A 14,499-nucleotide genomic window follows, 5' to 3' on the forward strand; every position below is an offset into this window, starting at 1 on the left:
GGTCATTAGGCTTTGAAAGTTAATACAGTGCCTTGTGTCTTGGTGCTCTGAGCTACTCTCACATCATGTGTTAGCACTAATCATTCCAGCAAACACATTACAATTCAAGTAGTGACCCGTACACAATCTTACACATACAGAGTCTGGGGCAAATTTTGTATTCACAGTGCATACTTCATGTAATGATGCTGATGAACATGAAACATGTGGCTTTACAATCATTTTACGGGTTCCAGAGGTCATAGTGAAATCCACTAGTCCCATTGGAAGGGGCTGGGGTCTACCCTTTAATCAATCATGCAGCATATGTTACATGTTTTGGCATGTTACCTATATGCCATAAACGGTGCACAGCCTTGTGGTGGCACTCGTACATGAGGTTAGAGTGACAGAGTGCAGGGGGAACACGTTGAGTTGCTGCATGTTGGAAATGTGGTTAGTCAAACTGCTTCACAAAGTGGTGAGAAGTGACATTGCAGAAGACACCCTGGGTTGCTCCTTGAACATTGGCATTGACGTGGGTGATGATGACCAGCTGTGCTGTGCACGTCATTTGCACATGGTTTGAGCATTGAATTTTTCGGTTGCGAAAGAACTTCTCCTGGTGCCGTGAGGGAAAAGACTAACATAAGCTCGACCAACCGCTCCGTCGGGCATAGAGTGAACTCAATGCCTGTTTTAAGGCTTTATATCATTGCACTTTGGAGCTCCTGCAAAGCACCAGAAAAGGCAGATTGAGGCATAGCGGGTGCCAGTGCTACTGTTCCTTGGAAAGAGCCTGAGGCACAGAAGCGCAGTACTGCGAGTACCTTCACCAATGGGGCTCTGACAGTGCACGTTGTTCTGTTGGTCTCCAAGTCTTCCTTGATCAGATCTAAAAGCCATGTAATGCTGCCCTTGTCAAGTCTTCATGATGTCAGCACATGCTCATTGGACATGCATGTCAATGAGAATACAGATCATTCCCATGTTTCCATGCAGAGGTGGCCTAGGGGCCTGGCCTCTGAGCCGCGCAACAGTACGCGCTCCATTTTCAACATTTTACCACATCACATTTCTGTGGCCAATGAATATGTGAAAGATATAAGGCTGATCCAAGTGTGGCTTTGTGGCCTTAAACATTGTCAATCGATCCTTCAGAATATGAACTCTGCAGTGTCTCCACTGATTTACTGTGATTCCCAATCCTAATTGATAGCACAACCCATGGTTGAGGAGAATAGTGCCATTGCCATAATACGTACTTCCGAAGAGTCAGTAAATGCCTTCAAAACCACTTCATCTTTTCACGAATATAACTGCTGACTCTGGAGTCATTAACTAGGCATGCATGCCCGTGTCTCCAGGGAGGAAACATGTGACAATGGGAAAATGCGCCTTGAGTGATGCTGTGGCCCGTCAAAATAGGTATGCAGTCTTTATAATGAAAATGTTATAAAGAATGAACATATATCAAATCTTTTATCATGAAACATTTTATGAAGAATGCACTTAGGGGTGGGATAAATGGTTAAATCATGCGGGGTAACGGTTGGGTGAGTTTTTAGCAGTGGGAAACAAAGGTTTGGGGGGGCCTCAAAAGAGAAAGGAAAATCCTTATATTTTTTGTTATAAAAGTTTCGTTATAACTGCACTCTTCATAAAAATGTTTTGATATAAGGACATGTAACCTCTAAATAGCAGAATGTATGTGTATACATATCACAGACCAGCAGATAATAGCATAGATCCTTGTATGTCGAATGGGACACAGGGCATCATTAGTGGCATAGACCCGCCTACCGTGCCCAGCATTGATCTAGCATGGTCAGGCCAGTACACACACAGCAGGGCACCTTAGATATAGATGTAAAGGAGTGGCATTGGCAGCAGCGGTCACGTTGTGCAGTGTGAGAAAATGTGCACCGCATGCGCTGCAATATGAAGCATGAGCATTCACCACATAGACTAGAACGAACTGCATGGGTATGCATGGAGTGGCACGCAGCCAGAAAAAAGCTGCATAAACAATACAGAGCCCCATGTGCCAAGCTCATCCCCCTATCGGAGGTCCACATCTAGAAGGTGACTGTATTCTAACTGACCTGCAGTGCAACATGCTGTTAGGCAGAATCCTGTGCAGTTCCCTTGGGGAACACTGCAAAAAGATTAAGACTACAGGAGTGAGCAGTAAACCCAATTGGTATCAGTCCGCACCACCCAGATTTTCCTGGTAGCTGTGGCTGAGCAGTCAGACTTCTCAAGAAGAGTAGGGCAGTATATAGAGTATACACAATGGGGCTAAAAACACAGTAGAGCAAACAAACACTGACCAGAGCTTTGTATCAAAAGTATATAATTATTTATTTAAACACACTTAAGGCAATACACTAGTGCTATAAATCAAAAGCAAGTTAAAACACAGTCAGGTAAAGTATAAACACCTTCCTTGATAACTATTAGACAAGTCAGAGTTAGAACACCACTATTTGTTAAAACAGATGTGAGCGCGTAACCTAGATGGCACCCCAATAGTTAAGTTAAAGGGAGAGAAAAAGGGAGGGCATTAAAATAAAACAGTTCCCAACACTTTTAGAAGTTCAGAGCAAGGGAGTAAAGGCAGTATACACTGTAGAGGGAAAGTTCATAGGCCAGGCCCACTTTAAATGGAGCAAAGCGAAATCTGCCCAAGATCACACAGGTTAAAATGCACTCAAAGTCTTTGCAGAATGTTCAAAGAGGTTGGGGTGATTCAAGAAGTAAAGTTAGAAGGTCTGGAGCCAACCCAGTTGGAAAGCCAAGGATTTAAGGGTCACCTTTAGCAATCCGTGGAAAGGGAGGCCAGGCAGAACACAGTACCTTAAAGAGAGAGAACGCTCCAGCGGTGGCAGTTGTTCCTGGCAGTGGTTGCAGTTTGTTGTTTCGACCAGGGGAAGAGAGGATCTCGTCGAGGAGGAAACTTGGAGTTGTTGCACTGCCCAGGGATGAAACCAGCCACGGAGTTTGTCGGTTAAAAGGTGCGTTCCTTTTATTCGCGGTCAAAGTGGTGAAGATTGGCTATCCAGCCACCGGGGTGCTTGGCACGGGCGATTCGACCAAGAGACCTCTTTGGAAGGCGAAAGGGCAAACTGGTTGATCCCACCAGCTCAAAGGAAGAAGACTCGTCCAGCAGAAGATCTTCTCTTGTCGTTGGGAAAGTGGTGAGGTCGTTGCAGCAGGGCTCCACCGGTGGTGTCGATGTTGCAGATGGCTCAGCTTCTTCCCTCTTCGGATTCTTAGGTCCTGTGGCGACTTCTGAAGTTCCAGTCCCAAAAGCCCTGCTTTTATGCAGAAAAACCCCCATTCAACAGCCTAGCTGTCACTTACACATGCTAAGTGGTGAGCCGGGCGGCTCACCACCGGGCCAATCAGAATAGAGTGTGACTTGGGTTGCTAAGGCAACGCAGTCCAGGGTGCCAATTCCCCTCCCCACACATCCTGTGGAACCCAGACACAGTGGCACCATTTGGAGGGCTTCTGTGGAGAAGCCCGCCAAAAAGTGGAACAAAGGACTCGACCTTGGTTAGAGTTACAGAGACGGACACAAACGCCATTTTAGAAAAGAGTTCTGGCAAAAAGACCCAACCGTTGATTTAACATTAAATAAATAAACCGGTGGTATCTTTAACATTGCACCAAAAAGTGGTGCGTTTAAAATCAGTGGGAAAATCCCATAGGAAATATTCTGGTGGAATATTTTGCGTGGTACCCACTGCCACCAGCCAGAAACTTGACAAGGAGGGACTGGACAGTGCCCCCTTGGAAACAGACCCTGGGGCAATCAAATTAACCCCTTCCAGTACTTCCACAATATGATGGTTTGTACTGGTTCTGTTCACAATTTTGGACTAGTAAAGTCAATGGTGACTTTACATACCCTGGGAGACAGTAGTCAGTCCCAGGGTATGGAGTCTATGTTTGGGAGTCACTATGACACCCCTGTGTTACTGCACTGAGGGTGCTGTGTAACACATACACAAAAACAGATGATACCATATGGAGTAAAAGACCCCTTAGCCCATAAGCACACCAAAAGTCAAAGACATACCTCAAATCATGCCTAAGAGTGGGAGGAAAAGAGTCTCACTCTTAGCAGGAGAAAAAAACAAACCCCAAAAATCCAGCAAAGCTGCTGGGGGACTCACTAGGTTTGGGAAATGTGCCTTGTAAGAGAATTCTCCCTAACACTCGCCCGCTCCCCCCCTCAAGACTAAGGGACAGGAGGATTGAATCCATTCCTGGGTGAATCTCGTACCTCTAGTCAGTTATAAACACCCTAGAGAGACCATCAGCGTTTTGGTGGTGGCACCTTGACCTATGTTCAATGGATAAATCAAAGGTTTTCCTTTGTAAGCTATGTGATCTACAAACCGTTTGAGGAACAACTTCCTTGTAAAATCTGTGGGGAATCCGGTTGACCAGTCCCTCAGAAGTTGGTACATCTTCTGAACCTGTGTTAGGCTTTTTCAAGGGGTCCTTATAAAGGAGTCCCTTAGATCTAGAGGGGCCTCCAAGGTTCCTCACCACCTCTCTGTTGGGAGTAGGTTGGATCTCAGGCCTCTTGGTTGGAGGGGTTGGGGTTAGGCAATGTACCTGCTTCCCATTCCTCTTAGATCTTACCTCACCTACTTTAGGAGTTTCACTCCCAATACTAGGATTTGAGTTGGAGTCTTCAGTAGAAGGTCCAACAGTCTGAAGGTTTTTGGCCTTAGACTTTTCTTTTCTGGTTTTCCATCAACACTGAGAATGACCAGTTCTCTTAGTCCTAGGTAGGGGTCCAGGTGGTCTATCCACCTCTTCCTCAGAAGCAGGGGGAGTCAGAGACTCTAAAATTGGGGGAACAATGATGGAGCTTGGTTCGGGCTCCCATTTCCCTAAAATACTAGCCTGAAATTTGCCTGGGTTAGAGGTCAACCTAACACCAGGGCCTGTAGTGGGGTTCTCTGTAGAGGTTCCCACAGGCTTAGAGTGGTCCCTTAAGGTGGCCTCTCTAAGCCAATTTGGTTAGGTTCTGCATCTCTATACTGGGAGGCCTGGGGGTACTTGATACTACTCCTAGAGTTTTTAGATCATTCCCCATCAGGACTCTCCCAGGCACCTCAGTCTGAACACTGACAGGGATCCTCACTGTCATGTTATTACACTGAATGAGGGCTGGTAGAATAGGAACCATCTGGACAGGGCCTCCATAATTTCTAGTGGGACCTTTGGGTGCCTTAGCCACATCCTCAGGTTTGAAAAAGCTTTCATCCACTACTGTTCTGCTAGCCCCAGACTCTCTCCTGGCAGGAGTATCCTGGCCATTGATGAGAACATTGTCCATGTAATATATTTTAGGGTTTGCTGGTAGGGAGTCATACATTTCCCTATTCTGGCTGCTAACCAGACCCATAGGCTCTAAGGATACACTTGCTTGAAGACTCAAGGGGTCTTCAGCAAAGACTTCACAGTGAGCACTAGCCACTTGTACTTCCTCCTCAGGAGTGAAGGCTAAGGAGACTGTGCTGATCCCTGCAGGTTTACCCTTACATCTGGGATCTCCTTTGATGTGGTCAGTTGCCCCACAGAGATAGCATGTTCCAAATGCTCTCTGGAATGGTGGCTTGTTCTGACCTCCTTCTGGTTTGGGCCCAGAAGGTACACTAGCTTGATGGGGTTTCCCTGGTGGCTTACCCTGGTTATTTTGTTGTTTGTGGCCCTCCTTGGTATGGGCGGTATTAGAATTCTCTGGATTCACTTTTGGTGACTGCTTTCCCTCATCCTTTTTCTGAGTGACCCCTGAATCCTTGTGAGTAGCCCTGTTGGCCACCCACTAGTCAGCAGCCTTAGCTAGCTTTCTATGATCTATTTCCTTTGAATCAGCTAAGTGCTGTCTGAGCTCAGGAGAACAGGCATCATAAATTGACTCCAACATCACAAGATTTCTCATTCCCTCATAAGTGTTCACTCTGTAACCCTTAATCCCTCCCTCTAAGTTCTTCAAACTTTCATTCACCCAGGTAGCCCAAGGGGTACCATCATTCCTTTTGAGGGTCCTAAACCTCTTAAGGTACTGGGAAGGGATCTTCCCAAATCTAGCTATTAAAGCTAGCTTCACACATTCATAGTCCATTCTATCCACCTCCCCCAGCTCCATTACCACATCAGATGCAACAGGGGGGAGCCTAGAGAAAAACAAAGGAAGCAACTGATTCCCTGTGATGTCCTGGAGCCCATGATTATACTCAAACATAGCCAACCAATCTAACACATCCAACTTAGGTTCATACATACCCACAATCTTTTTAGGCATCCAGGGTCTTTTGGGACTGGAACTCCTAGAGGATCCGGGGAGAGAAGTATTTTCAACAGACAATTTCTTAATCTCTAACTCATGCTTGAGCTCCATTTCTCTGAGCCTTAGTTCTTGGTGCTTTTGTTCAGATTGGGCACTAATTCTTTTGAACTCTAATTCAAGTCTCATGTTTTCTAGTTCAATGAATGCAGGATTTAAGGTGGGACCTGACAAAGGTCCAGTAGACATAGCTTGAGGTGCTAGAGCAGGCAGAGGGCCAGTGAGGACAGTTACATCAGCCTGACCTTCCTCATCTGTCTCTACAACAATGCTATCAAGACTTTGATTCATATCACCTTCATTCAGAGGCGTTGCTAGGGGGGGGGCTAAGGGGGCTATAGCCCCTGGTCTTTTGGTTGTAGCCCCGGATAGAATCTCAGGAGCTACAGCCAAAAGGCTGGCTAGCCCCTAGTCTCAACAGTTCTGACATCAGAGTAGCCCCGGGTCTTTTCCAGACCTAGCAACACCCCTGCCTTCATTACTGTTGGTTACATTTGCTGGGGAGGTAGGTTCCTCTGAACCACTACCAAGACTTTGGTTTTCTAACAATCTTTCAATAAGTTCAATTTTCTTGCCTTTTACAGGGAGATCCTTATGTCTACAAAGAACTCTTAAACAATCAGCAGTTTTGGCAGACAAGGATTCCTGGCTGTAACTTTCCATAGTTGACTTGTTAGAAAATAGCTTTTACAGTGCTAAACTTTGTGGTTAGTTGCACTAAAGTATCAGAAGCACTCTACAATGAATACTCAATACAAATCCCACCGCTGTACACCAGTGTTAGGCAGAATCCTGTGCAGTTCCCTTGGGGGACACTGCAAAAAGATTAAGACTACAGGAGTAAGCAGTAAACCCAATTGGTAGCAGTCCGCACCACCCAGATTTACCTGGTAGCTGTGGCTGAGCAGTCAGACTTCTCTCAAGAAGAGTAGGGCAGTATATAGAGTATACACAATAGGGCTAAAAACATAGTAGAGCAAACAAACACTGACCAGAGCTTTGTATCAAAAGTATATAATTATTTATTTAAAACACACTTTAGGCAATACACTAGCACTCTAAATCAAAAGCAAGTTAAAACACAGTCAGGTAAAGTATAAACACCTCCCTTGATAACTATTAGACAAGTCAGAGTTAAAACACCACTATTTGTTAAAACAGATGTGAGCGTGTAACCTAGATGGCACCCCAATAGTTAAGTTAAAGGGAGAGAAAAAGGCAGGGCATAAAAATAAAACAGTTCCCAACACTTTTGGAAGTTCAGAGCAAGGGATTAAAGGCAGTATACACTGTAGAGCCAAAGTTCATAGGCCAGGCCACTTTAAATGGAGCAAAGCGAAATATGCCCAAGATCACACAGTTTAAAATGCACTCACAGTCTTTGCAGAATGTTCAAAAGAGGTTGGGGTGATTCAAGAAGTAAAGCTAGAAGGTCTGGGGCCAGCCCAGTTGGAAAGCCAAGGATTTAAGAGTCACCTTTAGCAATCCGTGGAAAGGGAGGCCAGGCAGAACACAGTACCTTAAAGAGAGAGGAAGCTCCAGCGGTGGCAGTTGTTCCTGGCAGTGGTTGCAGTTCATTGTTTCGACCAGGGGAAGAGAGGATCTCATCGAGGAGGAAACTTGGAGTCGTTGCACTGCCCAGGAATGAAACCAGCCGCGGAGTTCGTCGGTTAAAAGGTGCTTTCCTTTTATTCGCGGTCAAAGTGGTGAAGCTTGGCTATCCGGCCGCCGGGGTGCTTGGCACAGGTGATTCGACCAAGAGACGTCTTTGGAAGGCGAAAGGGGCAAACTGGTTGATCCCACCAGCTCAAAGGTAGAAGACTCATCCAGCAGAAGATCTTCTCTTGTGGCTTGGGAAAGTGGTGAGGTCGTTGCAGCAGGGCTCCACCGGTGGTGTCGTCGTTGCAGATGGCTCAGCTTCTTCCTTCTTCGAATTCTTAGGTCCTGTGGCGACTTCTGAAGTTCCAGTCCTAAAAGCCCTGCTTTTATGCAGAAAAACCCCCATTCAACAGCCTAGCTGTCACTCACACATGCTAAGTGGTGAGCCAGGCGGCTCACCACCGAGCCAATCAGAATAGAGTCCGACTTGGGTTGCTAAGGCAACGCAGTCCAGGGTGCCAATTCCCCTCCCCACACATCCTGTGGAACCCAGACACAGTGGCACCATTTGGAGGGCTTCTGTGGAGAAGCCCGCCAAAAAGTGGAACAAAGGACTCGACCTTGGTTAGAGTTACAGAGACGGACACAAACGCCATTTTAGAAAAGAGTTCTGGCAAAAAGACCCAACCGTTGATTTAATATTAAATAAATAAACCGGCGGTATCTTTAACATTGCACCAAAAAGTGGTGTGTTTAAAATCAATGGGAAAATCCAATAGGAAATATACCGGTGGAATATTTTGCGTGGTACCCACTGCCACCAGCCAGAAACTCGACAAGGCAGGACTGGACAGTGCCCCCTTGGAACAGACCCAGGGGCAATCGAATTAACCTCTTCCAGTACTTCCACAATATGATGGTTTGTACTGGTTCTGTTCACAATTGTGGACTAACAAAGTCAATGGTGACTTTACATGCCCTGGGAGACAGTAGTCAGTCCCAGGGTATGGAGTCTATGTTTGGGGGTCACTATGACACCCCTGTGTTACTGCACTGAGGGTGCTGTGTAACACATACACAAAAACAGATGATACCCTATGGAGTAAAAGACCCCATAGACCATAAGCACACAAAAAGTCAAAGACATACCTCAAATCATGCCTAAGGATGGGAGGAAAAGAGTCTCACTCTTAGCAGGAGAAAAAAACAAACCCCAAAAATCCAGCAAAGCTGCTGGGAGACTCACTATGTTTGGGAAATTAGCCTTATAAGAGAATTCTCCCTAACACATGCACTCAGAGCACCCATCAAGGGTGGGGTGGTGCAGTGAGAGATGGGGCCAGGATAAGGGTAAAGTAATGGCAGTCAGGTGATAGGCTGCCAGGGACTGTGTCCTCCAATTCCTCCAACATGACAGTATATGTAAAACAATACCTTAAGCAGAAATATCACTATCAACTGCATCATTAATTGAAAAAGCAGTTTGATGTGAGTCTAAAAGACCTATATTTTACAATGCATTGTAAAGACTTAAATGACACAAAGTCTACTACTGTGTGAAAAGGCTACTTGCTCATAATCATTGCTTCGCCTAGACATGTAGTTTCTTAGGAAGAACAATTGACGGTCTACAAAACAAAAAATCAAAACATGTTTTTATTTGTGAAGCAGACATCATATAACTAAACTAGGCAGTTAACACATTGTGTTATTTTGTGAAACAGTTTTCCTATGCCCTGAAGGAATTCGCAGATGTGTTAGCTAAGTGGATTTGTGCAGTGCTTTTGAGATGCAGATGAGCATATTATCATTATTTTCTCATCAGCATTAACAACACATATTCGATGGACTTGGTACAGACAAGTGTGAAGCTGGAAATGCATCAGAGGGACAGGGCCTCTGTGTCCTTGTCCCTTACTGCTTTTTAACGTGTTTTCTGTCGTGTTTTCCATGCAGGAGTTCATGTGGGACTCCTGGCGGTGCAGCTCTCTCTTTTGGTTTGGTGAACAGACCCATGGGATACCCTTATGGCACCCATGGGTAGGGTGCAACCCTGTTCCCCTAGTGTATGTTTTTGAGCACCTGTGTGTGACCGACAGAGCAGGGTACGGGCTGGTGGCAGCTGGCTGGTGGCAGCTACAAGCTGAATTGACTGGTGCCCTGAACATCCTCCATTTTGGGATGCCCAGGCTCTGTCATTGGAATCGGTAGATTCCTGATGGAGACAAGATGGCCCCCATGGCCTCTTGCCTTCCATCGCCTGTTACCTTGATCTTTCCGAAGTCCCGGGAAGCCCTGACTCTGTCCCTTCCCCCTGACTGGCTGTTGGGTGGAAGTTCCATATATGGTAGTGTGGGAAAGTGCTGACCAGACTGGCTGGAGCCTTCCCAACGACCGTATGTTGTGGGTACGCCTGTGGGTGGGACCTGGGTGAGTGGAGTGTGTGACGAATACGCATTCTATGTTGTGGGTGTCTAGTATCTGGTGTTTGACACAATGACTAAGACAGCCCTGCCCGAAACCGGTATGAATGCAGTGTCCGGAGAGAAGTGAATGGCCTGAAGGCACTGTGTGCCTGATTGGCTGCCTGCCTGCATGAATGCCCATAGTCATGATTGGATGCTTGAGTATGAACCAGTGGAATGAATGGGAGAGCAACAGTATATCTGGGGACCTCTCACTGCTAGGAATCGTGTTCAGAAGCTGAAGCCCACTAGGACGAGTAACTGGAGTAACCGAAGCTTGATCTTGAAGCCCTGCTGGAAGAGAAGAATTGCTGTTGCTCTCCTTCATCAATCTGAAAGCTGCTGTGTATCCAAGAACTGACCCAGAGTGGACCTGGTAAGGCGCCCTCTTCCAGAGCTATGAGGGACCATCGTGCTCCAGCTGATCTTTGCCAAAGCTCCCTGGTAGATAGACCTTTGACAGGCTGCCGAACCGAGACAGGAACTTCTGCGGAATCCCAAGGAGAAGCGCCCGGACTATTGTCCGCCACTGTCGCCGACCAGAGCTGCCGTGCTCCCGTTTGCCTAAGAACTTTCAAATCCAAGGACGCTCTCGTCCGCATCGTCGCCGCTCTATCCTGGTGGAGAAGGCCTGACCGTCGACACACCGAGGAGCATCCGCCGGTGGGTTTCCCGCCACGCAAAGACCACAGAGACGCCGACGACTCGACGCCCTTGCTGGGCCATAGTTCTTCAAACTCTTTGCGGTCCAGAACTATCGACACCGAGGTGCCCCGCATGCCTCTTCCTTGCAGGACGTTTACGCTTTCCCGTCAACGAGCACCGCTAGGAACGAAGCTGCCACTTCACCGTCGTAGCTCACTCTGTTCTCCGACGGATATTCGACAACCCGTGACTCCTGCCTTAAAGGGAGGGCACTCAAGAAGGGCCGTCGATTCCCCGACCAGGAACGCTACAACGCCAGGTACTTTGGGGTTGCAGAACTATTGGGAAGTCTATTGTGAACAATATATGGACTGGGCTTGTATCTTTATTCTACAGGTTGCCCAGGTGGGGGGATCTCCACACAGAACTGTGTCTAGTGGTACAGGGCCAGCATTCTGCCAATTATTCAACCATCTTGCTTTCCTTCCACTCTCTACTGCTGGTTTCCTCTTTATTGATCTGTGTGACATGTTGACAGTATAGTTGATGGAATTTAATGAGATCTGATAATATTTGTGGTACCACTGTAGAACTGTATATATTTACCATTGTTGATTTTCTGAGCACAAAGTGCGTTATCGTGATAGTGTAAATAACCTTGAATATTAATTATTATAAAGGCTGTGTTTTAACTAATACAGTGTGCGGACATTCCTTTATGGGTGCTTGGGGACTACACTGTACTTAAGAACCAGCCTGCATCACCTCCTGAGAAGCTAGGCCTTGATTGCTCGACTACGTTGCCAATAATAGAGAATCTTGGCTGGGGTCCTCTGTGCCTCACCTCTGCCATATAAAGAGCGGAAGTACAGACACCCCTCTCCAGTCTTTACAAGAAGAACCACTCATTGATCCATTCCAGACCTGTTTAAAAAGTATGGACCAGCAGAAGCTGGTCTGGTAAATGCTTCTATGACCTGCTTGGAAGTGGGTCCAGGCAGGCTGTAGAAGCCCACTTATTTCCCGCGTCTCCTGCGTACCTGCCTCCTCCGTGCAGACAGGGGTGGACTGGGAACCAAAAGAGCCCCTGGAAATAATATTCAAAATGGCCCCATATTACCCATTTTTAGCAAGCCCAACCCTTTTCCTATGAGAACATTTGATGATAACACACAAAAGAGGCCCAGGGTGCACAGGCCTACCGGGAAATCTCCAAAGTTCCCTATAGGCCAGTCCATCCGTGCAACCAGAGAGAGGTTGGCGGGGCCGATTTTGCCTACACTGGGCACGCATTGGATGCTCTCCATGGTGGCATGACAAGACAACAGTTCCTGCAGGTCCAGTGGAGGTCCTGCAAATGGTAGAGGTTGGGCTTGATAAACGCTGCCTAACGCACCTCAACATCCAGACTGCCAGGTGCAATGCTGATGGAGCAGGAGCGCTCCCCCGTGCCCTCGGTCTGCGTGCAGTCTCCGGCCTTTATGCAATGAGCTCATTATGCAGAAGCGAGCCTGTGCTGCTTTTAAGAGTAAATAACATACGTGCCTCGGTGAGTCCCTCCGGTGCCCGCCGTGGGATATGGATAACTGATAGTAATTGCCTCCCTCGCAGAGTGTACTCTGCTGTAATCACAGCCTTTCCTGCTGACCGGCAGGAAAGGAACAACAAGGCTTTAAATATTGATGTCCGCGCTGTGTAAAGTGCCCAATAGCACTGATCTGACAGTCTTGCTCTCTGTCTGTTCCCCCTCTCTATAGACCGTCGCCTGGTGGGCTCCCGTTAGAGACCTTGTCTGTTACTGGCCGGAGTGGATATGCATCGCGCTCCTGGAGACGCTGTGGCTCGGCCTGACATTTCTGCTGAGCGTGCCCGGATGCCCCACGTAAGTCAGCAGTCACTGGCAAGGGGCAAAGCCAAAATTCAATCTCTTTGATTTGGGGCAATATCAAGTGAAGTGATAATAATGGCTGACAGAGGTGTAAGTGAGTGGGAGCTGATGGTAACTGAGTTCCACTATTCTTTTTTACTGTTATCAGTTCCAATGCTTCTTGGAACCAGTGTCATAGTTCTGCAACTGTTCATTTTTGTAGTGAAAACACTGCTTCTTTTTCGCTTTGAAGCTAACCACTAACCTTGAACCGCCACCAAGCTATTAAGCAGGAAAACAAATTACAAGGCCTTTCCAAGTGCTACTTTCTAGCTCTGCTTTGGGTGTGGATTGGCCAGCAAGAAGAGTTTGCTGCTTTTAAGAGGCACATTTTGGGAATGATGCTGCGCAGGTGGTATTAGTGTTTGCATTTTTTGCTCAGTTAAAATCATTTACATTTTTTTTTATTGCTTTGTTATAAACCTTTACATTTCTTGTTTGCATACACAGAAGCATTGCCTAATCACTTTGGGGTCATTATAAGCATCTTCAGTAACACTTCCAAAGCGTGCAAAGAGGAAGACATGTTATGTTATGTTATGTTATTTAGCTTTTATACCTGGCGAATCAGCACCACAGTGGCCTTAAAGCACAGAGTTGTTATCCTTGGGAAAGCAAATTGTGACCACCCCCCAGTTTTTAAATCAAAGGGTAGCCTGGGGGAAGAGAGGGGAAAGGCAACTTAAAGGGAGGGAATGGTAAAATGGAGGAGCATGGGTGAGCAAACTGGAACAAACGTGGGTGACAAACATTAGGGTACAATAACACAAGGAAAAATGAACCTGGAAGTAGGGATTTATGTGAGAGATATGTAGCTGTTTGTTAGGAAAGAATGGGAGCCTCAGTAGAAAGAAAGAGACGACTTTACGGTCTACCTCATCATTGGGTGGTTTTTGATGTCTTAAGTGTGTCAGACAGATTTATTAAGACTGGTTATGGATGTGTAATGGCCTTGAGATGTGCTCAAAAGTTCAAGAAGGTGTTGGTGGCTGTCTATATCAAATGGTAATGCCAAAAGGCTCTTGTGATAAGAATTCTGCCGATTGGAAAAGGCAAGCCCAATTGATAGAGGTGTCCCAGAGCTAGGAAAGAGCTATTTATTGAGGGTATGCAACTGTTACATCTTTAAAGTGAGACAAAAAAGGCCTTCTAACCCCAGAGCCAAAGTCAAACAGACTCGGGTCATAAGAAAGACAAATCTGTATTCTTAAAGGACAGTGGGCCTCATTCTGAGTGTGGCGGTGCAGAAATAAGGGTGCCGGTCGCACTGTACCGGCACCCTTTCTGGACCGCCACACTCTGCATTCCTGGGCTGTTGCGCTCGGCAGGTTTGACCTGCCGGGCGCAATGTCCCCGGTAGGCTGAGCTGTCACAGAAGCACCGGTACTGTTAGCAATGGTGCCAGTGCTTTCGTGTGCCAATTCCCATGGAGTCCATGGTAATGGGGTCTTACACTTGATATCCCAGGCCGCCAGGACTTGTAATGTCCCGGTGGCACTGGGATCTCAGGC

At 46.8% G+C, this 14,499-nt stretch overlaps 1 protein-coding gene across 1 annotated transcript in view; it reads left to right on the forward strand.

Annotated features, from left to right (window-relative positions):
- The window catches only part of LOC138473094 (heparan-alpha-glucosaminide N-acetyltransferase-like), a 1,171,537-nt gene that overhangs the window by 456,533 nt on the left and 700,505 nt on the right, over window positions 1-14,499 (forward strand). The window contains exon 7 of the mRNA XM_069611600.1: window positions 12,819-12,943. Within this exon, the coding sequence (XP_069467701.1) occupies window positions 12,819-12,943 (125 nt within the window). The remainder of the gene's footprint in view (window positions 1-12,818; window positions 12,944-14,499) is intronic.

The sequence above is a fragment of the Ambystoma mexicanum genome, chromosome 8 (assembly GCF_040938575.1).
Source record: "Ambystoma mexicanum isolate Mex_15411 chromosome 8, UKY_AmexF1_1, whole genome shotgun sequence".
NCBI classification, from domain to species: domain Eukaryota; kingdom Metazoa; phylum Chordata; class Amphibia; order Caudata; family Ambystomatidae; genus Ambystoma; species Ambystoma mexicanum.